The sequence below is a fragment of the Drosophila sulfurigaster genome, chromosome 2L, assembly GCF_023558435.1.
Source record: "Drosophila sulfurigaster albostrigata strain 15112-1811.04 chromosome 2L, ASM2355843v2, whole genome shotgun sequence".
Classification (NCBI taxonomy): Eukaryota; Metazoa; Arthropoda; class Insecta; order Diptera; family Drosophilidae; genus Drosophila; species Drosophila sulfurigaster.
In genome coordinates this window covers 28553268-28580595 of record NC_084881.1, presented here as the reverse complement: position 1 = coordinate 28580595, position 27328 = coordinate 28553268, and the positions used below count along the sequence as shown (strand labels likewise).

The following is a 27328-nucleotide window of genomic DNA, read 5'->3' as shown; positions in this document are numbered from 1 at the left end:
CCAATGAGCGTTAAAAAACGCGCAAGAAGATACAGAAAAAACAAGTGGGGAAATGTATAGAAGAGAGTGGGGGGAGAAGGAGGGAGCACGGATGATGGGGAGCAGATGTAGAAGAATCAGTAGATGCGACAGGACAAACTTCAATTTGGTTTTGCGCTCACTGCGCCATTGCGATTCAAATCGCAGCAGCCAGCAGTCGAGCGTCGACTGTCGACACGGACATGGACAAGGACATGACCAAAGGCAAGACTAGATGGGGTGGGGGAAGCGAGAGGGGAAGGGGGAGGGACATCGATGCCATCAATTGCGCGGCTTTTGTCTCCCGCTCTTTGCTTGGGCCAAAAAGTGTCCCAGGCGCATTTCAACTCATGCTTCGACGCCTTTGCAATCGCGTTTGGCGTTTGGCATTTGGCATTAATGGCGCGGGCGGACAGCGACCCAATGGACCAAGAACAACAGGCGAAAAAAGCAATAGCACAGGCAAAAGAAAAAGCCAAATGGCAATGGCGAAATACAGACACACACACAGACAGATGAGACAAAGAACCAACCGCAGTTTCAGTTACAGATTCAGTTGCCATTGCATTACTGCAAGCAACTAGGAATACGTTGAAAATATTCATTAGCCCAAGTAGAGCGAGGAGAGGAGAGGGAAAGGGCGTTGGGCGTGGCTACCATCGATATACAGCAAAAGTAAAGTAAAGTTTCGAAAGGGAGACAGTTTTTGCCACAGATTTTTGTCGGCCATAAATTGCCGGTCTCTGGCATTTTGGGTCTCTTTACTCTTGGCCAAGTTTTCAGCACGCGCTGCACTCGCGCATAACTTTTCTTCTCTCTCTATATGTGTGCTTGTGTGTGTGTGTGCTGTGTGACTATTTGGAACAATTTTAATTAAAACGCTAGACAATTACACACAGCAGAGCAGCCAAGGAGATAGCAAGACGGTGGTGGAGTAGGAAGCAAGAGGCAGCTGTGTGGGAGTTGCAAAGTCCGAGTTGCAGTTGGAGTGCTGTGTGCTGTGCTGTGCAGATCTTTGGAGCACGGCAATTGCAGCTTAAGTGCGTCTGTCGTGTGCTCAAGCATCGCCAAACGTTTCCCGCATGCCACAAATAGAAATGCCAGACACACGCATTCACACACACAACTGAGCGGGGAACAGAGAAAGAGAGAGACAGACAGACAGTCAGTCAGGCAAAGGCAGAGACGCATTCAATCTAAGATTGAAAATGGCCAAGATGGCGCAGAGCTAACCGGAAGTCAGCACATAACACACACTCACACATACATTCGAAATATACACAACACACAGAGCACATAAACTAAAAGCCACATACGGTAGACCGAGTCTTAACTTAACTGAACGCAACATGCTTAAATACATGTGTTTCCACCTTCTGGCCATAAACTCTGCATTGAAGTGCAGCTCTCTACCATGTGTATATTGTTGTTGTCCTTGTTGATGTTTTTCTTGTTGTTGTTGTTGTCATTGTTGTTAACAAGCCGTTTCTGAAGCAATGGCAATTCCATTTACTTTGGTCTGCTCTTTGACCACATTGATTCACCTGAATCACCCTGTGCTAAAAAACACCATAGCTAGTACACTTTCTTTTTATTCTAATTCATTGAAATATGTGTAGCAGAGCAATGGGCTTTATAGTTTTCCATAATTCAATATATTTCTTGTCATTATTCATTCATTATATTTTCTTTTCACTAATCCTTTCGAGAACAATCACGACACGTTCATCCAGCACAACTTTCACATTCGGACCTCTTCTTTACCGAATTTACCAACACTCTACTCCGTTCGTTAGGTTTTCTCTTTACTTAATTTTTTTTTTTCTTAACTTTAACAATAGTGTTAGCTTCTTATACTCTAAATATTATCTTAGTTCAACGATCTTAGAAATTTGAACTTGACATCTTAACTTATTGCTCAACGACATATTCAAAATATAGTCATGAATTATATTTTTCTATTTCTTTCAGCTGACAATTTATTTGCTATTGCAAATTTATTGCGTAGCTTTGCTCAAGTTTTTAAACGAATGCTTTAATGCATTTGTCAAGCTCTCACTTAAAATATGCCAAAATCAAGCTGCTGGAGTTGCGGAATGTTAATGAATGTAAGTACTAAACCTTATTTATTTTGGAATTCAATAGAAATATTCGCACAACATAAATGCGAAAAAATGTGCTAAATTAAAATTTTGGGCTTAGTACGAAGAATTTTGGTCTAAACAGTGCGTGAAGAATATGAAAATCTTAATGTTAGAAAACACTCAAAGCTAGATAAAAACTTCACAGGAATTTCGATGAATTACAGAATTTTGTAACCCAAATCTAGTATTTTATTTTGAGAATTCGGCATTTTTCAGACTAATGTGCTTCGTTTTAAGAAATTTCTCCTAAAGTACTTTTATTTTAAGAACACAATTTTAAAAACGAAATTATGATTTTAGAATTTAATATTTTCTTTAGTGTAGGCATTTGTCTAGTTTGTTTGAAACATAATTTCGAATAACTTATCAATAATTATTACTTACTCCTTCATCGCTACTAATATATTTTTGGTTGCCTGATTAACAAGACGCTCTTTTATAGTTCGTAGAAGTGAATTCATTTCTTTCTATCTAAAAATATTAAATAGGTTTGCTACCTTATTCGCTTCCTTCCATCAATTATTTTTTATTTGGTTTTGATGACACATAACAAGCAGAACTCTTCTTCACAATAACTTTATGTGCGTTTTACTGTCATCAATTCGAGTTCTCATTCAACAAATTATTGTAATGTTTATTGCGGTTTAACTTTTGCGCTTTGCACTTATGCCGTATGAATATAGATGGGCACTATAAATCGCATTAGTCGGCCAAGTTATGATACCCTTTTGGCCCACTTTGCCCAGAGTATTAGAAGGAGCAATAGCAATAGCAATAGCTAGACAGCTCGACACAGGCTGCGTGGCTCAAAGTGCAGTTGGGAAGTAACTCAAAGGCGTCTGGCGTACAACATGTGTTCACTCCACACACTTCACTCCACTCCACTCCTCACTTCAGTTGAGTCCTCTCTCTTTCGATTGCTTTCGCTGGATGTGGAACAGTTGGCGAAATCCTTGTCAATGGCCGCCAGCAACGAGCTTTGAGATCGTTAGCTGACAGCTGTCTGTGTGTGTGTGTGTGTGGGAGTGTGTGTGTATAAACGCTTAAAGTCAAGTTTTATTATAATTACAACTATAACATTTATTAACGCTTGATAGTGGGACGCAGCTGTTGCTGCTGCTCTTTAGCTGCTGCTGCTGCTGTTGTCGTCATTCGTTGCCAGGTGCCGCCAAAGTCAACAGCAGAAAAGCGCAACAGAGACAGCAAGAGTGCGAAAGAGAGAGAGTGGGAGAGGAAAGGGGGGATAGAGACATTCGCATAATATATTGTTGCATATTAGCAGGAGCAGCAGCAGCCACGCCCACAAATCCAACGCTTATAGCCCTGTAATGTTGCATGTTATGAAGCCATTAGGGCCAACAAAGTTTTTGCTTTAAGAGCGCTCTAATTTCAGCCATATACAAGACACCGAACGAACGAAAGTAGAGAAAGGGGGGAGGGGAGGGGGAAAGTGGAATTGCAGCTTCTTTCGGTACTTAGTTGGTGTGGAGCACAGGCACAACATAAAATAGGATAAGATAATGCCAGCATTGTGATGTAATGTTGCAGCAGCAAATTATGGAACCAGCTCTCAACTCGCTTCTTAACAGCTGCTGAATATGCTCACAGCACACGCAGAACTCTCATATTCTATTCTCACTTAGATTAAAGCTGAATAGGAATCGATATTTCTCTTTAACATGAACTGTTTCACTTTCTTCAGCTTTTCTAGGTATAGAAGGGTGTTATAACTGTGTGAAAATGTATGTAAATTTGATGCTAGCGTCTCGAATTTTAGTACAGACAATAATATTTATTGTATTAATTATTTCTAAGAATTTGATTGCTATCGTATAAAAATTGTAAGTTATTTTAGAATTAACCCAATTACGCCTACGGCAATCGGGTTTCAGCTGCTTTGGCTGACAATCTGGTATATTTTGATCTAAGTGGTATATTTTGAATGTAGTATTTCAATAATACACTAAATATGGATTTCGGTATATTTTAGTATTTTTGGTTGTATATTATTTGATGTAATTTAGTATTTTTTTGGTACATTATTCTGTATATTCACAAAAAAAATAACGCACTGTTTTGCTTTTATTCAAAATGGCTTTAGCCACTTCTGTAGCTATCTTACTTGTTACACAAAGTCTTCGCTTAAGTTTAGCTTTCATCAGCTTTGATCCTTTAACTACTCTTTAAGTTAGTTTCAATGCCCCTAAAAATTGGCATGAAGCCAACAGCACGAGAATTGCCAAAGGAGGAAAGAACATAGAAGAGGAAAGGAGCACACTCGATTTTGACACTTTTCATTGGGTTTTCCGCAATTTCCCTGTGCAAATTGAATTTGTCAAATTGCAGCTTTTGGTAATTTTGTTTTTATTTTGTTTTATTTGGTTGTTATTGTTGCTGTTGTTGCTGCTGTTCGCCAACGGTCATTTAAACAGATTAAGCTAAATTGAAACCGAGCAAAGCTGCGTAGCTGTTACAAATTTGATTCGACCCTCTTCACTTCTCTCCATCTCTCTTCAGTTTCTAGCCCCAGTTGCCAGTTTTGTGTTTTTGTGGGACGGCATAATTTTGTCATTTTTACAGCAATTGATCTCGGATTGAATGACAACGCGATGTTGCGATTGGGGGGAGGAAGGAAATTTGTTTGTTTTTGGTTGCACTTTCCGCTTAAACTGTCCATAAAAGCGAAAATGAAAAATGCAAATTGAATGGAGCCCAACTTGATAAAGAGGGAGCAGAGACTCCTTCCACAACATTGTTCGTTTTTTTAACTCGCACATTTGAAGTGAAGTTTAATGCCGAATTTAATGTTGATGCGAGACAGCGAAAAAAGACTGAGAGTGTTATTTGCAGAACTACATGGAGCAATCCGTATAATAAATATAAAACTTTATTTTCATGTTTATTTTTAGCCAGCAGTCTGCCAACTTTTCACACGCGCACACACACACACACATACACTCGAAAAATTTCGACTGCTTTTGAGTAAATTCCCGTATCCCTATCAAGCTGTCCTTCTACACTTTGTTCCCTTCTCTCTCTTTCGCAGTCCCTTCGCCATAAATTACAACACAATGAAATCATTGAAATTTTCGTTGTCTGCGCATAATTGTTGGCCATTTAGCAAAGGCAGCAAAAACCAAAAAAAAAAAGAACTTGTCGAGAGATTTGCCGTCGAGGACTGAACTTTGCTTTTGCATAATATTTTGCGTCGAATGATTAGTAGTTAAATGTTGAACGAGTCGTGTGAGAGCTTTAAAAACGTGTCTGAGGCTTTCAATTAAATTCGCTTTTAACTTTTGTGTGTGTTTTCAAAATATTAATGTTGTTGCGTTTTAGACATTTTAGCCTCGATTTATTATGGGTCTTATGAAAGTCTGGTATGTTTTATATACTGTATCAGTATACCAAATGTAGCTTTTGGTATATTTTGCGGTACATTAATTTGATATATTTTAAAAATAATACCGCGCCGATTTTCTATGATATAATTTGAATGTACTAATCTGGTATTTTTAAAAGCGGTACTGCATCAATATACCAAATATAGCTTTTGGTATATTTAAGTATTTTGCTATACATTCATTTGGTATATTTTAGGAATAATACCGCACTAATTTCCTATGATATAATTTGAATGCACTATATGAATATACCAAATGCAGCCTTTGGAATATTTTTAGTATTTTTGTGGTATATTAATTTGGTATGTTTGAAAATTAATACCGCACTGTTTTGTGTTCATTCACAATCTTGACTGCAATATTTTATATATTTTTGCATATTAGAATTTGAATTTTATTCCATGCTCAATTAATCTTTGATTAGTGTGCCACATTTTCGACTCGTGTCATTCAACTTTTGGGGGAGCAACTTTGAAGTGTGCTGCGTTATTTACGGTTTGCTGTTTTCTGTTGCCAATTGGAGGGCCACTTATTTTAATGCTCGCCAGTCAAATATCTTATTATTAACCTAAATTTATTGGGGGTACGCCACGCCCAGCGCCTCTTGCTTGGCCTGCCCTAAACGGTGGAGTCATTAAGCGAACCATTTATGCGGCTGCTCGCCTTCATTGTGTATGCAGGACTCAAACTGGGCCAAAACAATTACCGCATAATAAATCAATTTTGAGTTCTATGAATTTGCAAAGCAATCCTCGTACTCTTCGTCCTCCCTCGCTTTCGCCGCTCTTCAACCAGCTGCCTTCAATCACTCGGCCAGCATTTGATAGAGTTGCTCGCCATCTTTACACTGTGTATACTATATATGTATGTGGTGTGTGGTTGGGTGGCTGGCAATTTTCAGCTCAAATATGCAAATTACTGACAGTTGGTAGCCTCAATTTGATTCGCAGCCGCAGAAACGATTGAAAATAAAATACAAATAGAAATACGTCGAACACAAAAAAAAAAAAAGAAAGAGAACTGAAATTGGCACAGAAAAATATGAACGTACTTGCATTTTAAATATTTAATTGCAAAACATTTCGCTTGTCCTTCCTCCTCGTAACAGTCGAGCAATTTACCGTGCTCACATCCATCTATTGACAATTGTATTTTTAGTACTCGAAGGCAAATTGGGTTAAATCAGCACAGCCATATGACAGCAAAAGCTGATTGATTGGGGGATTGTTCAAGCAGATAGCTAGAAAAGCTCACATGTGTCAAACAAAGTAGTAGATTTCTATTTAATTTTGTGGGGTAATAGATTAAATTTGTTGCCTAATCTTTTAAGGTACATGCATAGAAATAAAAATTACATCTAGAATAACCATTTTATATTTGATCTTAAACAAAATTCTACAGACAATCATAAAATAACATTTCAATCTGTATTTTAAGATAAAAGAATGTTGATTTCATATTAAAATTCAGTTTAAAATAATATAACTAATTTTAAAATCAGATCTAGTTTTCTTTTAGTTAATTGCGCACAATTTCAAATAACGAGTGTTCTTTTGAAGCAAGAGTCACGATTTTGTTGGTACATCATAACTATAGTCTTTATGATTACTAAAAATGGTTGCGATTATATTACAATTGTAGAAGTTATTAACCAAAAAGTTTTATATTTATTTTTCAGTATTACTCGTTACCGGGTATCTCAAAGTCGACTTTAATAGCTTTCTTGCTTTTATTTGGCTAAGTTTAAGCACATTTGTTTATGATTTCAAATTTTGCTCTTTTAGGTTAAAGTCTGACATTTTAGTATTCTTGACTCTAGATATTCACAAATTCTGCTCTTGATTTATAAATATATATTCTGTTTATTTTTGGCATGCTTCCGTCTTGCATTTTTGCTTAATTTAATATCATTTGCTTCTCTGTACAATTGCAGCCAAAGGAAAACAATAACGATTGGATTCACTCACTAGCCTAAAAAGCTTTTATACTCATTGGTAAGTGCACAACAAAATATTGTTCAACAAAAAAAATACCAATTTTATTACAATGAAATACCGAACTACACGTAGTATTTAAACAAGAGTTTGCTCTGATGAGCCTAACAAAGAATAATTTATGCATAAATTTAAAAGTGCAACATCAATTGCACACGTGTGTTGGTGTGTATATTCGAATAATGAAGTGTCGCATCTTGCTGTCCAAAGTGTGGGCCTAAAGGGGGTGTTAGATCAACAAGAGGGGGAAGAGGGATAGACGACAGTAGAGGAGGGAAAGAAGCCTTGCAAAATGGCATACAATGCAATTTTCAAATAACACGAACGGCAAATAACAATTCAATTCATTTATTTGCACAGCAATTTGGCAGTCAGGCAACTGAATCGAACTAAATGTTCAATATTGCCATTTGTAGTTGTTATTGTTGCTGATGTTGTTGTTGTCATTGTTGTTTTTTTGGCATAATCCGAAACTAACAGACGCGAAATGGATTTGTCGTTTGACATTTGATGGATGTGATGGCTGGCCCAGCGCAAAGGGGCAAGAAGAGCGTAGCATAAACTTGCAACTCCTAACGACAAATTGTACACAAACAAACAATGAGAGAGAGACACATAGATATACACATTTGTGTATTTGTTGTGCAATAAAAATGTCACATAACAGTAACTGGAAATAAAGTATTCTGCTTCCAACTGTAGAGCCAAAAAAAAACGTATGTGAATTATTATAATGTTGGCACTGCAATTAATTAATTATGTGGCTTTCACTTGAAACCAACACGTAGTATTTTATTAATTGTGTTCAGGCAGTTGTAACTTTAATTATGATAGAAAGAATATGATAGATAAAACATATTTGGGAAATGTTAACTAATAGATTCATCAATTAACAATATCAGTTTAAGAGTTATTCACTTCAATCTAAATTTAAATACTGTTAGTAATTCAGTTTATATTTAAGAGCATTCCATATTCTGTTTGTTCACTCCTACTTAAAAACGGAATTTCATTTATTGAAAAAGCATTCCATCTCCAAAACTTAATTTAAATACTTTTAGAAATTCAATTTATTGAAAGAGCATTTCATATTCGTTCTGCTGTCGTCTGCAGCAATTATTAAAATTTTCATTAACATTAACTGAAATTGGAGCTAAAAAATAATGATGTGCTTTGGACAGCTGCAATGAAATGAGTAATTATCATAAACCACAAACTAAAAAAAAGTATTGTAATGTACGAAATGTAAATTTTGATTTGATTTGAAATATTCAGCATATAGATTTCACAAAGTTTTATTTATTTCTTTTCCCCAAACCCCAAGCGGAGGTTTCGCCATTGTGCTTGACAGCTGCCTCGGTGAATTTGCGTGCATTTAAATGCAAAATGAATGCGCATTTGTCTGACGTTGATGTTGCAAGTGCATCTGCATTTGTCTGTTGCACCTTTGTGGCACGTGCAGCATCTTTTGCTGCAAGCTCTTTCATTTGAATCACGTCGTCGTGTCAACGGCATTCGCGTTGGTTCATTTCAGTTCAAAACGCGTATACGACACGTGTGCTGCGGAAATGCAATTGCCATGATATTATACGAAGTTTACGTCCGAACTCTACTTATAATCAACTGCGTGCCACATGTTGAACACATATAGAAGTTGCAGGCTCCTCTTCTCTCTAATGTCACAAACTCTAACACACATCCATCTCTCGATAGAGTGAGCTTTAAGGCACAGTTCTAGGCAGCTTTAAAGTAGATTAACGCTTGCTTAAATCTGTAAACCATGTTTTACCACAGCGAAATCAGAGCCAAGGCAAAGAAATACGCATACGCAGCGTTGCCCAGAGTTGGTCAATGCAGTGAACGAGTGAAATTTATGTGGCTTATGCCGCACATTAGCGCATTGTCACCGCACTCGGCACACTTTCAATAAATTACCTCGAGGCACACACGGACTCGAGTCGGAGTCGACTAAGCGCATTAGTCGCGCCTTTGTTGTAGAGAAGCTTTTTGGGCAACAGGACACAGGCGAACAAGGCGACAAAAATCCGCCATAAATAAAGGATAACAATTTGTTAGGACTGCAACAAGTGGGAAACTAAATCAACAACATTTGCGAGTAGATTTCGGCCAAGAGCATGAGTGTGAGTGTGTGTGTGTGTGTGGCAACATATGTAAGCCGGAGGTGCAAGCTGAGAGCCAAGTGTGGCAGCAACGGCAGCAGTAAGAGTAGCAGCAGGTGGAAGTGGCGCTGATAAACAGTTATCTGTGTTTACTTTACCATGTGAGCTTCTGTTTGCGAGTCCTTGAGTTATGAATGCCATATTTTCGTGTGTGTGCAACCCTCCAAAGAGTTGAGACTCCTTCACCGCCCACATTTTGCTCCCCAGCGTTGTTGTTTGCTGCTGCTTTTCCAGCAATTTTCTTTTTTGAGTGTTGCTCACTTAATTTTCTAACCATCAGCCGCACATTTCACCCAACAATAACAACAACCTTGTCTTGTTGTAGGTAAGATGAGCAATTTGATTTCGGGTCTCCATAGAGCACAATGGTCCCTTTTTTTCTACGTGGGTGGTGGGGGGAAGTTTTAAGTACATTTCACTTTGTCTGCTCAAGCAACAATCATGCCACAACCACTCCAAGCAAAAAACAAAGAGTCAAAGTATCCCCAGAGGTAACTGAAATTAAGCCTTCAACCCAAAGTGTCCCTTTTTTTTCTTATTTTTTTCTTCTTTTTTCTTTGTAATAACATTAATGCAATTTTACGCACGCTTTGGCTCTTTCTAATCCCACAGTGGCTGCCATCAAATGTTTGCCCAGCGCAAGTGTTTGAAATTTATGCCAAATACTATTAAAATTCTTAAGCGTTTAAACATGTTTTTAATCAATTAATTTATGAAATATTTAAGAGTAGTCATTGCTTTTCCTTCGATGACGTTCTTATCTCTCTTTGATTTAACAATCTCTGAAAAGGTCGCAATTACATCTGATAATCAGTATCTTTGAGTCGAGCATATGCTGACTATTTGTTTTTGCACTTCTATTTTCAACATTTTGCTACCGCAGCAAGTTTATTTCTATTTCTGTTTCGTTGTCCTTTCAACCGACTTTTCCCGCAAGCAATATTGATACCCTTCCCGAAGGTAACTTGACTTGGATAAGTTGTAAATAGGTTAAATAATATGAAAGCTTATTTCTTATTAACTTCACTAAGAGTATTTCAATGTCGAGCTGTCAGTTAAGGACTATCAGTTGCTTGCTTGGTTTTTGTTCTTAATGAGCGGCTAGGGTTGCCATCTTAATGGGTTGGGGCACAAAAAGAGAGAGAGACACAAAGAACCGTCCAAAAAGTAGCATGCAACAACAACAGGCGTTGAAAAAAAAAGAATTCATTGGCCTTTCATCAAGTTTGTCTGCGGGCGGCGGGTGCGAAATTGCGTGAGTAACAGCGAGGATTCCTTTGAGTCCTGTCACTGCACAATCGAATGCCGTTGCGACTGACACATGCACAGCAACAACAACAGCAACAACAACAACATCGTCAAATGAGACTGGTAAAACAGCAGAAAAGTTTCAACAATTCGCTTCATTAAGTAATTAACACGCGCATTATAATTTAATTAACATTATTGAAAGCACACATACAACGACACGCACACGCACACACACGCAAACAAACACAATCACACACATTCACTGCATAAAGAATATTGCACGAGTGAAATATATATTTAATCGGCCTCAAAGCAAACATGATTGTTAAGGATTTTAAATAATGTTGCCTGTGATCTGGTATAAGATGAGATTTTTCAAGAGATTTTGCATTGAGAAAAACAGAGAGATTTATTGAGATTACGGGAGAAATAAATGGTCTTCATTTCACACTTCAAATTTCAGGCTTTTATTCATATTGATGTTTGTAAAAGAATTTTTGACTGACTAAATATCTAAAGTTTAATTTTCTCAAAACAAAATTTCATGAAAAAAATCTTTGTCTTGTCAAAATTGAACCCAGAAGCTAAATTCTTAAATTAAGATCAAAATTCTGCAATGTTGTAGATCGGGTCTTAATTACTTGCACTCTATGGTATATTTTAAATGTAGTAGTATATTGATATACCATTTATAAACTTTGATATATTTTAGTGTTATGGTATATTTTAGAAATAATACCTCACTATACCGGTGAGGTATTATCAACAACACTACTATTCGCACAGTTAAGATTTAAGAGTTTTTCAATCTTAAAAAAGAAAGTATTTAGAAATATCAAAAAGATGATTGATGAAAAAAACTTGTTTTAAAAATTTTTCTTCACAAATCTTAAAATTAATATTTTAAAGGTCAGAAAGTTCTCAACTCAAGATTTGAAGTCTATTTTTAGTCTAAATGTTTTTCTCTGTGACCAAATAAGTTTGCTGCAGTTTCGTTTCCTTCTTTTTATCTTTGAGGATCGATTCTTTCCGCCATTTAGAAAATGCATTCGTCATGTTCGTTATGATGAATTTTCCTCGCTTGAGTGAACAACAGATATAAATCCACCTGATAGTATAGAAGTGGCTTCAGTTGTGTAAGAGACTTAAGTTGTGCTGTTAAGATGAACTTGATTGGTCTAAGTTTGTTTGTGATCATCGCAATGCAATCCTGGCAATTAGGCGTCAGCGATTGCTGTGGAAAGACGTTCACCAGGTTTCAGATAAAGAAGGGCGATGATTGTCATAATTATCACAAAAGTTCAAAAATACCATTCACTAAAACGTGCATTAATCGGTTTTGTGGTGACTTATCGTCGAATTCCCCCTGTTGTGGAGTTGGCAGCTGCAACGCGGTGTGTTGCAACTGTCGTAACGGCTGCCTTAAAGGCGATATTGGCAGCCAACTAGAAAAATTATATGGCAAGAATATCACAGTAATCTCACCGAAACCGAAAAGTTCTGACGGCACGACCTAGACGAGGACCTCAGCTAGTCTCAGTTAGTCCTCAACTAATCGCTGTTGGTATTGGACTTGTACTTTTAAATAAACTAACTGTCTTTCCTTTGCAAATTCTGCTGTTTTAATCGCTTATTCCTCGGTTGATAATAGTGTTCATTAAGTTGAAGAATGATGTAAAATGCATTTGATGAAAAGAGTGAAGTTGCATCTATTAGAAACACGTCAATAGTTCAGATTCTAAATCTTTCTAATCAATTATACAAAGTAGCCAATTGACTTTGATTTTCTGAATTTGAAATGTCATACGGTTCACTTAGTGTCTGAAAGTCAAGTTAAATTTTCCGATGAGCTTACTGGACATTTTCCAACTCCGCTTTCGCTTAACTCTCTCAATTGTTTCCGCCATTTAGAAAATGCATTCGTCATGTTAGAAATCATAAATTTGTTTCGCTTGAGTGAAAAACACATATAAATCCAATTGATAGTATAGAAGTGATTTCATTTGTATAAAAGACTTGAGTTGTGCTGTTAAGATGAACTTGATTGGTCTGAGTTTGTTCGTGATCATCGCAATGCAATCGTGGCAGTTGGGAGTCAGCGATTGCTGTTTTTTGAAGTTAGCCAGGTTTCAGATAAAAAAGGGCGACGATTGCCATAATTATCACAAAAGTTCAAAAATACCTTTCACTCAAACGTGCATCAAAACGTTTTGCCGCGACTTATCGGAGCCCTCCCCCTGTTGTGGAGTTGGCAGCTGCAACACGGCGTGTTGCGACTGTCGTAACGGCTGCCGCAATGGCGATATTGGCGAGCAACTAGAAAAATTGTATGGCAAGAATATCACAGTGTTCTCACCCAAGCCAAGAAGTTCTGACGACGTAGACGAGGGCATCAGCGAGTTTCAGTTAAACCCTTATTGAATGCGATTGGTATTGGACTTGCACTTTTAAATAAACTAACTACATATATTTTCTTCTTTTATTTTTACAACTCTGCTGTTTTCTTGAGCAATTATAACTTCACAATTCTTGTATTTGCTTAGTCCTCGTTTGAAATAGTTTTCATTAAGTTGAAGAATGGTGTAAAATGCTTTTGATGAAAGGGATCTATTATAAACACGCCAATAGTTCAGATTTTAAATCTATTCTAACCTATTATACCATGTAGCCAGTTATATTGGTTTTTCTGAATTTGAAATGTCACATGGTTAGTGTCTGAAAATCGAGTTAAATTTTCAGATGCATTTTTCTTAGCTCCGCTTTGGTTGAACTCTATCCATTGTTTCCGTCATTTAGAAAATTCATTCGTCATGTTAGAAATTATGAATTAGCTTCCCTTGAACACAGCTTAAAATCCACTTGATAGAATAGAAGTGGCTTCATTTGTGTTATAGAATTGAGTTGTGCTGATAAGATGAACTTGATTGGTCTAAGTTTGTTCGTGATCCTCGCAATGCAATCGTGGCAGTTGGCCAACAGTCAGTGCTGTAAAAGAAAGTTTGCCAGGTTTCAAATAAAGAAAGACGACGATTGCCGTATTTATAAAAATAGTATCCACATACTTCTTACCGACACGTGCTACAATCGATTTTGTGGCGACTTAACGTCGAATACCCAATGTTGTGGACTTGGCAGTTGCGACGTGTTCTGTTGCAACTGTCGTAGCGGATGCATTCCAGGTGATATTGGCTCGGAACTCGAAAAATTGTATAGCAAGAGTATCACATTGATTCAACCTAAACCTAGGAAGTCAACAAAAAGTTCAGACGACCTAAGCAACGATTTAGTCTCAGTTACTCCTTAAGTGATGGCAATTGTTATTCGATTTGCACTATTAAATATAATAACTACATTCTTTTTCTTCTTTTTTTATTTTGTACACTCTAATTGTTAAATTTCGTGATGAGCTTGTAGCTCTTTTCTTAACTCCCTTTTCTCTTAACTCTCTCAATTATTTCCGCCATTTAGAAATTGCATTTGTCATGTTCGAAATAATGAATTTTCCTCGCTTTAGAGAATAACTAGTATAAATCCACCTGATATTGTAGACCTGACTTCATTTGTGTAATAAACTTGAGTTGCTGCTATCAGGATGAACTTCTTTGGCCTGAGTTTGTTCGTGATCCTCGCATTGCAATCGTGGCAGTTGGGCACTAGTGACTGCTGCACTAAGATCCAAGTCAGGTTTAAGATAAAGAAAGGCGACGATTGTCATAATTATCACAAAAGTTACAAGGTGATTTTTAGTAAACAGTGCACTAAGCGGTTGTGTAGAGACTTATCAGCGAATTCGCTATGTTGTGGTGTTGGCAGTTGCGACGTATTCTGTTGCAACTGTGATGGCGGCTGCCTTCAAGGCGATATTGCTGAGCAACTAGATAAATTGTATGGCAATAATATCACATTGGTCAAACCCAAACCTAAGAAATCAACAAAAAGTTCAGAAGACCTACAATCTCAGCCAGTCTCAGTTACTCCTTAACGGATGGCAATTGGTGTTGAATTTGCACTTTTAAATTAAATAAATATATTTTGCTGTTTCTTTTTTGTAGACTGTAGTTTTAATATTTACATTCGAGGATCATATTAAGAATGATGTAAAATACATTCTATTAGTTTAATTTAGTTCATATTTTGACAGCCAATTTTTATAGTTTCTGCCTTGCTTGAAACTTCGTATGATTCCCTGTTTAGTTAGAGACTGAATGCCAAAAGTTAAATTTTATGTGTTTTTTCTGATATCTTCTAACTCTCTTAATTGTTTCCGTTATTTAGAATATTCATTCATCATGCTCGATATGTTTGGGTAATAGATAGATTTACTTCGCTTAAGTGAGCAGATATAATTCCACTTGCCATTATAGAACATACTTCATTTGTGTAAAAGAGTTTGTGTTATTAAGATGCACTTTATAGGTCTGAGTTTGTTCGTGATCCTCGCATTGCAATCGTGGCAGTTGGGCGAGAGCGAGTGCTGTAAAAAGACCACTGTCAGGTTGAAGATAAAGAAAAGCGACGATTGCCATAATTATCACAAAAGCACCCAGTTCATTTTTCGTAAACAGTGCACCAAGCGGTTGTGTAGAGACTTATCAGCGAATTCACCTTGTTGTGGAGTTGGCAGTTGCGACGTATTTTGTTGCAACTGTGATCGCGGCTGCCTTCAAGGCGATATTGCCGAGCAACTAGATAAATTGTATGGCAAGAATATCACATTGGTCAAACCCAAACCTAAGAAATCAACAAAAAGTTCAGACGACCTAAGCGACGATCTCAAAGAGTCTCAGTTACTCCTGAATTACTTTTTTATTTTGCAAATTCTGCAGTTTTCTTGGCTATATTTGATGATCATTATAAGAATGATGTAAAATGCATTCTATGATTTGTTTGATTTAGTTTGGTAAAAGAGTTTCTGCCTTTAAACGTCGTATGGTTCCCTGTTTAGTTAGAGACTGAATGCCAAAAGTTAAATTTTATGTGTTTTTTCTGATATCTTCTACCTCTCTTAATTGTTTCCATAATTTAGAACATTCATTCGTCATGCTCGATATGTATGGGTAATAGATAGATTTGCTTCGCTTAAGTGAGCAGATATAAACCCACTTGATATTATAGAACAGACTTTATTTGTGTTAAAGAGTTTGTGCTATCAAGATGCACTTTATAGGTCTGAGTTTTTTCGTGATCCTCGCATTGCAATCCTGGCAGTTGAGCGATAGCCAGCCGAGAGTGAATGGCAAGAATATAACATTGGTTTCACCTCTACCTGAAGAAAACCAAGTAGAAGTTGTCTTGTATGGAAAGAATCTCTCAGTGCTGGAAGAACTTGATCCCAAAAAGCACCCAGTAAAACTTGTTTTGTATACCCACAATTTAAAAAAGGTCGAGCCTGATCTTAAAAATGATGTGACAACAATAACAACAAATGATCCTGACGAAATCGTTGCTACCTAAGTGGATTCAATTGGAGTCAGACTTGCACTATTAAATAAAATAACTTCTTTTTATCCTTTTATTTTGCAAACTTTGCCGTTTTCTTGAGTACATTTAAAGATCGTTTTTAGAGCGATGAAAAATGAATTGAATTTAGTTCAGATTTTAAAAGACAATTGCCACTATTTTTTTTAAAGAGTTTATGCGAAAATTGAAATGTTCACTTAGAGGTGTGAATGCCAGAAGTAAAATCTTCTAATGAGTTTGCTGCACTTTTCTTTACTGGCCTTTCTCTTATCTCTCTCAATCTTTTCCGCCATTTAGGAAATGCATTCGTCATGTTTGAAATGTTTGGGTAGTTGATGGATTCGGTATGCTTGAGAGTATTTTATATAAATCCATCTGATATCAAAGAACAAACTTCATTTGTGTAATAGACTTGAGTTTGTGCTGTTAATATGAACTTTATTGGTCTTAGTTTGTTCGTGGTGCTTGCAATGCAATCGTGGCAGTTTGGTCACAGCGACTGCTGTACTAAGACCAATGTCATGTTCGAGATAAAGAAGGGCGACACTTGTCAAAATTATCACAAGAGTATCCCCATAATTTATACTAATTATTGCGTCAATCGGTTGTGTGGCGACTTATCAACGAATTCGCAATGTTGTGGAGTTGGCACTTGTGATGTATTTTGTTGTAACTGTATTTACGGCTGCAAAAAAGGCGATGTTGGCAAGGAACTGAAAAAATTGTATGGCAATAATATCACAATACATTTACCTAAACCTAAACCAAAAGAATCATTACAAAAAGTTGTCGTGTATGGCCAGAATCTCACAGTGCTGGAACCAGTTGATCCCAAAGAGCAACCGGTAGAAATAGTTGTGTATAGCCACAATTTTACAAAAATCGAATCTGATCCTCAAAATGATTCATAACAGACAACGAAAAGTTTAAGCGGTGTGTTGGTGTTGGTTAAATAAAATAACTGTATTTTCTTCTTTTATTTGCAAACTCTGCTGTTTTTTTGGGTATATTTGATTATCATTTTAAAAATGATTGAAATTAAATTCTATGATTATGTTAGATTGATTTAGTTCAGATATTGACTACCCATTTTCATAGTTTTTGTAAAAGAGTTTCCCTGGTTCTCTGTTCACTTAGGAACTGAATGCCAAATGCTAAATTTTGTAATGAGCCTGATGTACTTTTCTTCTAGTTCTCTCGATATATTAGTAATGTGGAGATCGATTATTTCCGCCGCTTAGATATGGCTATACTGAACTTAATTAGATAATCGATGAATTCGGCACACTCGAGAAAAATTTGGTATAAATCCACCTGATATAATAGAACTGGCTTCACTTGTGTGATAGATCTGAGTTGCTGCTGTTAAGATGCACTTTATTGGCCTGAGTTTGTTCGTGATCCTCGCAATGGAATCCTGGCAGTTGGGCAATGGCGACTGCTGCACTAAGACCCGTGTTAAGTTTGAGATAAATGAGAAGAACGGTGATTGCCATGATTATCACAAAAGTAGCAAGATAATTTTTAGTGATCAGTGCACAAATCGGTTGTGTGGCGACTTATCCTCGAATTCGCTCTGTTGTGGAGTTGGCAGTTGTGATGTATTCTGTTGTGGTTGTGATCGCGGCTGCATTAAAGGAGATGTTGGCAAGGAATTTAAGAAAGTGTATGGAAAGAAGATCACATTGATCTCACCTAAACTTGAAAAGGAACCAATAAAAGTTGTTGTTCATGCCTACAACATTACTGTGGAAAAACCTGACGATTGATGGAAGACTCCAAATAGCTGGTTGTAACTTGTACTTTTAAATAAAATAACTATGCAATGTGGTCTTTTGTGTTGTAAACTCTTGCTTTTTCTTGAGTAATTAGCACTTCATATTTCTCTTGATCGCTTATTCCTCGGTTGAAATATTTATTATGATTATGTAGTTGATGAAATGGGTGAATTTGCTGAATTTGCTTATATTTTGAATCTTTTCAAGAAGAGCAATATATATTTATATTTTGGTTGCCTATTGTCATTGCTTTTCTAAAGAGTCTCTGACAAACCTCAAATGTCACATGGTTTCACTTAGAATCTAAATGTCAAAAGTTAAATCTCTACTTCCGCTTTTTTTGAACTCTTTCGTTTTAGAAGACTTGTAGAAATCGATTATTTCCATTATTTAGATAAGGTAACACTCGACACAATTAGGTAATTGATGGGTGATGCATGCTTCACAGAAATTTGGTATAAATTCACGTGATATTGTAGAACTGAATTTATTTGTGTAATAGACTTGAGTTGTTGCAGTTAAGATGCACTTTATTGGTCTTATTTTATTTGTGATCCTCGCCATGCAATCGTGGCAGTTGGGCGAGAGCGAGTGCTGTAAAAAAACCACAGTCAAGTTTGATATAAGGAGGAAGGACGATTGTCATAATTATCTGAAAAGTACCCGTATATTTTTATCCATCACGTGCAAAAATCGGTTGTGTAATGACTTATCAGCGAATTCGATTTGTTGTGGAGTTGGCAGCTGCGACGTATTCTGTTGCAACTGTGATGGTGGTTGCCTTAAAGGCGATATTGCCGAGCAAATGGTAAACAAGTTTGGCAAGGATATCACAATGGTTAAACCTAAACCTAAGAAGTCAAAAGAAAGTTCAGACGATCTTGATAATCTAGACGAGGACCTCAGCGATTCTCAGTTAGTCCCTTATTGATTGCGGTTGGTATTGGACTTGCACTTTTAAATAAAATAACTACATTTTGTTTTTTTATTTTGTAAACTCTGCCATTTTCTTGTCTACACTTGAAGATCATTTTAAGAATGATGTAAAGTGGATTTGATTCAGTTCAGATTTCGACCTACTTTTATCACTATTTTTGTGAAGAGTTTCCGTCTAAATTAGAATTTCACATTGTACCCTCCTCACTTCGGAGTCAGAATGCCAAAAGTTAAGTCTTTTAATGAGTTTGCTGCACTTTTATTTTGTCTTAACATCCTTATTTGTTGTAGAAAATGCATTCGTCATGATCGAAATGATTGTATAGTTAATGGATTCTGCATGATTGAGAACAAATTTGTCTAAATTCACTTGATATTGTAGAACTGACTTCATTTGTGTAATACATTTGAGTTGCTGCAGTCAAGATGCACTTTATTGGTCTGACTTTGTTCGCGATCCTCGCAATGCAATCGTGGCAGTTGGGTGAGAGCGTGTGCTGTAAAAAGACCACTGTTATGTTTAATATAGGGTGGAAGGACGATTGTCAGGATTATCTTAAAAGTAGCCGCATCTTTTTATCCATCACGTGTGCCAATAAGTTGTGTAACGACATAGTATCGTCGGATGGCATCTGTTGTGGAGTTGGCGGTTGCGACGTATTCTGTTGTAATTGTTGTGGCGGCTGTATTCAAGGTGATGTTGGCTTGGAACTAGAAAAAATGTTTGGCAAAAATATCTCATTGATTGAACCTAAAACGAAGAATAAAAGTTCAGACGATATCAGCGATGACCTCAGCGAGTCTCAGTTACTTCTTAATTGATTGCAGTTGGTATTGAACTTGCACTTTTAAATAAAACAACTACATTTTGTTTTTTTCTTGAGTAGTTCGTAATTCTTGTCATGTAGAATAATCAGAATACTTTTAAGGATCATTAAAAGTATGAATAGTTCCGATGTTAAGTGTTGGGATATCAATATCAGCTTTATTTTAGCACCAACTCTTTCTTATTGTCTTTGGTTTTGTTGCTTGTATTGATGCTACTTAACTGCAGCTCTGTTTTCGCTGCGTGCACTTGATGTGGACTTTGCTCCATTAACTGTTTTGTCCCTACCACACTTCAGCTCACTCTCAAAATTTAAATCCGTGCTTCTTTTCACTTTAATGGGTTCGTTGTCCTTTCCTCTCTGAATGTGACAATGTGATCTGAAAATGATCAATTGCTAACGTGGCAGCGATATTTATTAAAGATCTGCTTGCAATGGACTCGACATGATGCAACTTCAGTTGAAGTTGGAAAAAGTCATTCGAAACACACTTGAGCAATTAGGAAAACTCTTTTGTCAGTTTTAATTGGCATGTGAATATCGCTAGCTAATTGATTCGTTTTAATATGCTTTTATAATGGACTAAATACTATAGAGCTTCGATATGGAGGTAAATATCATTTGTAAGAGTGGCGCCAGTTGTGAATTATTCAATACAAATGTGTTTCTAATATTCTCTAGTATCTAGTGGGTATGTAGTGAAAAATATTGTTATTATTATTATATAACAATATTTATTTTTATAGATATGTCTATTAAAAGTTTCCATGGTTAACAGTCTGACATTTTTTTTACATTACAGAACGGTAATATTCTGAAAATATACTGAATAAATATACAGAAAATACTAAAATATACCAAAGACTATATTTGGTATATCGGTATATTATGTTCCGGTATATTTGTATTTATATTGTATACCAAATATATTCGTTGGTATATTTTAGTATTTATATATATATATAAATTCAGTATATTTTTTAGATAATACCATTAGGTTTTGCTTTTATTATCTCACAGTTGAGCATACTTCACTGTAGTTTTCTATTTTGTTTTTTAAACAATTTCATATTAAATGACTTTTAAAATAATGGGAAGAAATACTTCAAATACAAATGAGAAAAATTCGAGTTGGTTATAAGATTTTTGTTGTTGTTTTGATTTGTTTTGTTGTTTGGTAATCGAAATTTAACGATTTTATATAAATTCAACATTTAAAATATTGAATTTGCAATTGAATTGGACAATTTTTTGTGTCATTCTAAACGGATTGTTGCCAGGCAGACAGAACTGTGCCTAGCCACACTTTGAGAGTGCCTGCAAATTGTGAAGCTTATCAAAAAGGCATCTGACAATGCCCGAATCGAAGAGTGCTTGCATCAGCGTTATTCCCTGTGAGCTATTGCCTTGTTGTCTGCTTCCTCTTTCGCCCTTGCCATTTCTCTTACCATTCACATTGCGGAGTGTGATGTCAATCACGAATCAGTCGAGACCGAGACGCAGACATCGTTACTCGTTTGCATACAAATTACAGATGCAAGTCACATTTGATTGAAAACAATTTGAAATGATATCGCAGTTGTTTGATGGTGATGCTTGCTTGTGTCTGTTCAAGTGGCTCTATTTTATTTTGCAGGTGCGCATTCACCTCGCCTTGTCTCGAAAGGGGGGCAAATCATGTGCTCGCTTTATTGCTTTTACGTGCAAATTGTTTGTGTTTGCCCCATAAACGATATAAACCAAATTTCTTTAACTCAAATTCTCGCTCTTTGCTGAAATCCACGCTAAGCATTTCATTTCATTTTCAGCTAAAAGCGAACGCATTCCACTCGCTGCTGTTGCTGTTGCTGGCATTGGCATGCAGCTTACTCATGGCTAAAGGTTGCCAGTGCACGCAGTTCGCTGCACCTCCTCCCCTCACTCCTCCCTTTGCCTCTTTGCTGCATAGCAAAGCTAATCAAAGCGTTTGACAGGCTGACCAACACCTGAATGGGCTGCCTTGCTTTGCCTACTCGAATTCGCTCGCTCGCTTGCGCCTGCATTGTGCGCTCTGCCAATATGCAAATAATTACCAATATGAGCCATCAAACGACCACACACACACACACGTACACACACTCAGATGTGTGTGTGTCGTTTGCAGTGTTTGCCAATATGATGGCGGACAGGTTGTCGTTGTTGCTGTTGCTGTGAGAGAGCTCTAATTGTTGTCGTGATTGTTGTTGTTGTTGCTGTTGTTGTTCAGTGCGTTGTCGTGGATTGTGAGCTTGTAAATAAGCCTTAATTATTGCTATTGCAGCCATAAAGCCACCACACAATAAACATGCAAATGCAAGCGTGGGCGTGGCATGCGCCTTACTCGCATGTCCGATAAGCCAATTTGTTAGTGTGCGTCTCTCTGCGAGTGTGTGGTAAATGTTACGGCAATGGCAAAAGCGTTAAGCAACATATTTATAGGTATGCAAAGATTATGTAAGAGGCAGCCAAGAAGTAGGCAGCAACCAGCAACCGGCAACCAGCAACAGTTGCCCACTTGCAATTGATGCAGTTCAAATGCGCACTCAATTAGCTTTACAAATTGCCACAATTTGCAGCTCGATTTGAATCAATCGCAGTCGCTTGACCAACGTGATTTATTTAAAGCTTCTCTCCGAGATGAATACGCAATACTTATTGGCAAAACTAATGCACCAATTAGTTGCAGTTGCAACTAGAACATTTAATTGGAGTTTGCCTTTTGAATTCTTTACTAGCTTCTTAGCTCTATTTATGTCCCTCGACTGGCCACATCCATTAAAATTACCATGACGAATGCACAAATTTGTTGCAGTTGAGTGACACGATTTCGTTTGTGACTTTCATTTGGTTTTCTTGTATTTAGCTGTGTGGTTAGCTGATTAACAACATGAGATTTCTGTTAACATTTCTTACAATTTACGTGGTGTGGTTGCAACTGCCGCAAGCTGAAGCGAGGAAGAAAGGATACTGCTGTCTGGCAACAATGCTGTGTTATAGCGTCAGATACCCAACACGATGCACTGAGTTTCCTAATGGCAAACAATTATATTACGGCGATCCAACATTGTGCTATAGCGAACTCTGCGGCGACTTTAAAACTCCGACAAACGCTTGCTGCGGCACAAAGAATTGCGACTTTTTCTGCTGCAATTGTAAAAAGTGCAGGAAAAATATTAAAAAGGTAGCTGGCGACTTTCGGGAAAAGTATTACGGCAGAGCTCTCAATGTGTTTGAGCGGGCAACTCTCCCTAAGGTAAATACTCGATTGTTGAGTGATCGACTTAGAAACTCATTTATAATTTCGTTTCCAGTTACCTAATAAGCCGCCCATTCCTTTTAAGTGTGAAGATTTTCCACCACTACCCAATAATTAGCGAGTTTAAAAAGTTGTAAGAGTTAAATGCAATAAATATAATTTCAATCACTTTCTGATAAGCCAATATTTAAAGCTTCTCTCCGAGATGAATACGCAATACTTATTGGCGAAACTAATGCACCAATTTGTTGCAGTTGCAGCTAGAACATTGAATTGGAGTTTGCTTCTTACCTCTATCTATATCGTTCTACTGGCCACATCCATGACGAATGCACAAATTTGTTGCAGTTGAGTGACACGATTTCGTTTGTGACTTTCATTTGGTTTTCTAGTGTTTAGCTCTGTGGTCAACTGTTTAACAACATGAGATTTCTGTTAACATTTCTTACAATTTGCATTCAACTCACTGTGATGTGGTTGCAACTGCCGCAAGCTGAAGCGAAGAAGAGAGGAGTATGCTGTCTGGCAACAATGGTTTGTTACAGCATCAGAACCGATAGACAATGCCATTGGTTTCCCAATGGCTATCGTGTGCATTACCAAGATCCAACATTCTGTTATAGTGAGCTCTGTGGCAGCCTCAGACTTCCGACACCTTGCTGCGGCGTTAGAAGTTGCAACATTTTCTGCTGCAATTGTGACAAGTGCTGGAAATATAATAATCTCGTAGCGATCGACTTTCGGAACAAATATTACGGCAAAGCTTTCAATGTGTTTGAACGCGCAACAATCCCTAAGGTAAATGTTCGATTGTTGAAATATCTACTTAGTCTAGAAATTCATTTCTATTTTCGTTTCCAGTTACCTGGTCATGTATACCCCCCCCATCGCCCCAAGTTCTAAAGTAAATGCTCGATTGTTGAAATATCTACTTAGTCTAGATTTATTTCTATTTTCGTTTCCAGTTACCTCGTCATGTTTACCCCAAAACTGTACAAAATTAAATGTGAAATATATTAGTCTTAAGAGGCATTTCGAATAAATTCTGTTGCAGTTGAGCGATGTTTTAAAAACAAGGTTTAGTATTCGACTGTTTTACAATTTTGGGTATCATGCAAAATTGATTGTATTGCAAAGATACACTTCTCCTTATCAAAATCAACCATCACGACGATTGTTCAACATTTTCACGAGGTATACAATTATTGTTGTACCAAACAATCTCGAGGTTTCAATGAACTGTTACCTTGCTGTTTACGCAGTGCTTTCGATGCAATCTGATATAATTGCAATGCTAACTCTTACAACACTCTAGATGATGTTGAGAGCGATTGAAAAAAAAATATCGACAAAATACATTTTCTGGGGCAGATTTTAATACTTACCTTTGGCATTTCAATACTTCTTTACTGTGAATCCATTTTAAATAAAAGCAAAATAGTGCGGTATTTATTTTTAAATTATACGAAATATATAGCGTTAAATACTTAAATATACCTAACGATATATTTGGTATATTGATATAGTAGTACATTCAAAATATACCATCCAATTCTAAATTCATTTTAATTTATACTGAATTAATATACTGCAAAATACTAAAAGTATACCAGTCGCTATATTTAGTATATTGATACACTACACTCCAAATATACCACAGAGTGCATAATAAAAGGTTGTCAATAAAAAATCATATTAGATTATGCTAGATATAAGTAAAAGAGATAGAATTAAAAATAATTTAAAAATCATCGAGAATATTAATTCAAGCTTATTGCTGCTCAATTTCTTGCACATATTCTGTTATACAGTTTTATACTGTACATTGCTCTCTAATCCTAATTTCTATCGATGCAGTATAATGCAATTCATATGGAAATAATATATTGTATACAGTGGCGTGCAAGTGTGAGTACATGTTTGCAACTACTGACTTTGGGTTCGCATAAAAAAGTTATTAGTAAAGTAAATGAGTCCAAATTTGTTGTGTTTATTCTTTGAATATTTATTAACAAAATCTTATACAAAATATACCAAAAAAATCTAAATGGTATATTTACGAAATAAAAACCAAAAAAAACTCGCATGTACTCAGTTATGCTCATTTTGAACACTTTTCAACAAACGTTTTTTTTTTAATACTTGGTCCAAAGATCGATATTTGTAATTGTGATATTTATTCATTCTGGTATATTTTCTACCAAATTTGGTATTATTTATTTTAGAATAGCTCTCCATTCTTGCTGGACTCGGCGCTGCATCTCGCGCTAGCTTGCTGGTACTGATTCGTAGAGTCCCAATCGGTTTTTCATTATCGACCAAAAATTTTCGATCGGATTGAGATCAGGACTCTGTGCTGGCCACTCCTTTAACTTAAAATGTTGTTTTGCGATCCATTCCTTGAAGATTTTGGACGTGTGTTTTGGATCTCCATCTTGTTGAAATGTGATGTCTATCTCCTTATATGCACATTTGTCAACAAAATCGCAAATATGGGTTTGCAAAATATCTAGAAAGTCTTCCTTTTGCATAGTATCATCTATTTTCACAATTGGTCCAACGCTCCACCAAGTGGAACAGCTCCAGTCCATGACATTTCCTCCTCATTGTTTCGCAGTTCCTTGTACGTGGGCTATCTGCAACGACTCTTCTGGCTTCTTCAAATAATATTGTTTACAATCCGACTGGAATCGATTGAATTTCGTTTCATAAGACCATATAACTATTTTCCAGTCGTCCAATTCCCAAGTTTTATGGAAGAAGCCAGAAGAGTCGTTGCAGATAGCCCACGTACAAGGAACTGCGAAACAATGAGGAGGAAATGTCATGGACTGGAGCTGTTCCACTTGGTGGAGCGTTGGACCAATTGTGAAAATAGATGATACTATGCAAAAGGAAGACTTTCTAGATATTTTGCAAACCCATATTTGCGATTTTGTTGACAAATGTGCATATAAGGAGATAGACATCACATTTCAACAAGATGGAGATCCAAAACACACGTCCAAAATCTTCAAGGAATGGATCGCAAAACAACATTTTAAGTTAAAGGAGTGGCCAGCACAGAGTCCTGATCTCAATCCGATCGAAAATTTTTGGTCGATAATGAAAACCGATTGGGACTCTACGAATCAGTACCAGCAAGCTAGCGCGAGATGCAGCGCCGAGTCCAGCAAGAATGGAGAGCTATTCTAAAATAAATAATACCAAATTTGGTAGAAAATATACCAGAATGAATAAATATCACAATTACAAATATCGATCTTTGGACCAAGTATTAAAAAAAAAACGTTTGTTGAAAAGTGTTCAAAATGAGCATAACTGAGTACATGCGAGTTTTTTTTGTTTTTTATTTCGTAAATATACCATTTAGATTTTTTTGGTATATTTTGTATAAGATTTTGTTAATAAATATTCAAAGAATAAACACAACAAATTTGGACTCATTTACTTTACTAATAACTTTTTTATGCGAACCCAAAGTCAGTAGTTGCAAACATGTACTCACACTTGCACGCCACTGTATATCAGATTGTCAGCTAAAGCTACTAAGAGTCGTAACAAGTAGGCTTTTTCCTTATACCCTTCTAGCATATTAGTAGCGAGTTTAAAAAGTTGTAAAAACTAAATGCAATTAATAGAATTTGAATCAATTTCGTCACAGCATTAATTTGGCGTGACTAATACACCTAGCTATGGGAGCCGAGAGATGTTTGCGAACAGTTTTTGTGTAGTTAGAAAAGAGTCATCATGCATGCAATTTTTGCTTCGTTTCTTCACAATTTGCATTCTACTTGAATTGATAGTGTTGCAAGTGGAGGTGCAAGCAAAGAGGGGACTGTGTTGCAAGTCCACTCTGCTCACTTTCTACATTAATCATCCAGATAAATGCAACCGTTTTATTGGCGGCAAACAACTCAATGATAATCCCCAATCCTGTTTTGCCCGCCTTTGTGGAAAACTCAAACTTCCGACACCTTGCTGTGGAATAACGTCTCGATCTTGCGATAAATCTTGCTGTAATTGCGATAAATGCGTTGATTGTAATCTTGATGTTTTTGGCGT

At 36.6% G+C, this 27328-nt stretch overlaps 5 protein-coding genes and 1 long non-coding RNA gene across 7 annotated transcripts in view; 5 read left to right on the top strand and 1 right to left on the bottom strand.

Moving 5' to 3' along the window:
* Positions 1 to 1991: 1991 nt before the first annotated feature.
* The window catches only part of LOC133841096 (uncharacterized), a 31423-nt gene continuing 6086 nt past the window's right edge, over positions 1992 to 27328 (top strand). The window contains exons 1-2 of the mRNA XM_062273390.1: positions 1992 to 2126; positions 7497 to 7557. The gene's annotated coding sequence lies outside the window, so the exon portion shown is untranslated. The remainder of the gene's footprint in view (positions 2127 to 7496; positions 7558 to 27328) is intronic.
* On the top strand, positions 14539 to 15039 carry LOC133848787 (protein Diedel-like). Its single transcript, XM_062284484.1, has one exon. The coding sequence runs from the start codon at positions 14581 to 14583 to the stop codon at positions 14968 to 14970; it is 390 nt and encodes a 129-aa protein (XP_062140468.1). The 5' UTR covers positions 14539 to 14580; the 3' UTR covers positions 14971 to 15039.
* Positions 17770 to 18283, top strand: LOC133842167 (protein Diedel-like). The gene has a single exon (XM_062275159.1). The coding sequence runs from the start codon at positions 17819 to 17821 to the stop codon at positions 18215 to 18217; it is 399 nt and encodes a 132-aa protein (XP_062131143.1). The 5' UTR covers positions 17770 to 17818; the 3' UTR covers positions 18218 to 18283.
* LOC133850557 (protein Diedel-like) lies at positions 18714 to 19223 on the top strand. The gene has a single exon (XM_062286681.1). It carries the CDS (start codon positions 18750 to 18752, stop codon positions 19155 to 19157), a length of 408 nt encoding a protein of 135 aa, XP_062142665.1. The 5' UTR covers positions 18714 to 18749; the 3' UTR covers positions 19158 to 19223.
* LOC133841104 (uncharacterized) overlaps positions 22895 to 27328 on the top strand; it is a 75065-nt gene continuing 70631 nt past the window's right edge. The window contains exons 1-2 of one of the 2 annotated variants that reach the window (XM_062273409.1): positions 22895 to 23260; positions 23319 to 23349. In XM_062273409.1, the coding sequence (XP_062129393.1) occupies positions 22895 to 23260; positions 23319 to 23349 (397 nt within the window). Of the gene's footprint in view, positions 23261 to 23318; positions 23930 to 27328 lie in introns of those variants that run through there. The other variant, XM_062273403.1, reaches the window with a different exon arrangement.
* Positions 22965 to 24326, bottom strand: LOC133841150 (uncharacterized). The gene is made up of 3 exons (XR_009894275.1): positions 24233 to 24326; positions 23910 to 24128; positions 22965 to 23105 (listed from the first exon to the last, which is right to left on the bottom strand). It is a non-coding gene; the product is annotated as an uncharacterized LOC133841150 (long non-coding RNA).

Excerpts from the sequence above, each read along its gene's own strand:
- LOC133848787 (XM_062284484.1), top strand. The coding sequence starts at position 14,581 with ATGAACTTCTTTGGCCTGAGTTTGTTCGTGATCCTCGCATTGCAATCG.
- LOC133842167 (XM_062275159.1), top strand. The coding sequence starts at position 17,819 with ATGCACTTTATTGGCCTGAGTTTGTTCGTGATCCTCGCAATGGAATCC.
- LOC133850557 (XM_062286681.1), top strand. The coding sequence starts at position 18,750 with ATGCACTTTATTGGTCTTATTTTATTTGTGATCCTCGCCATGCAATCG.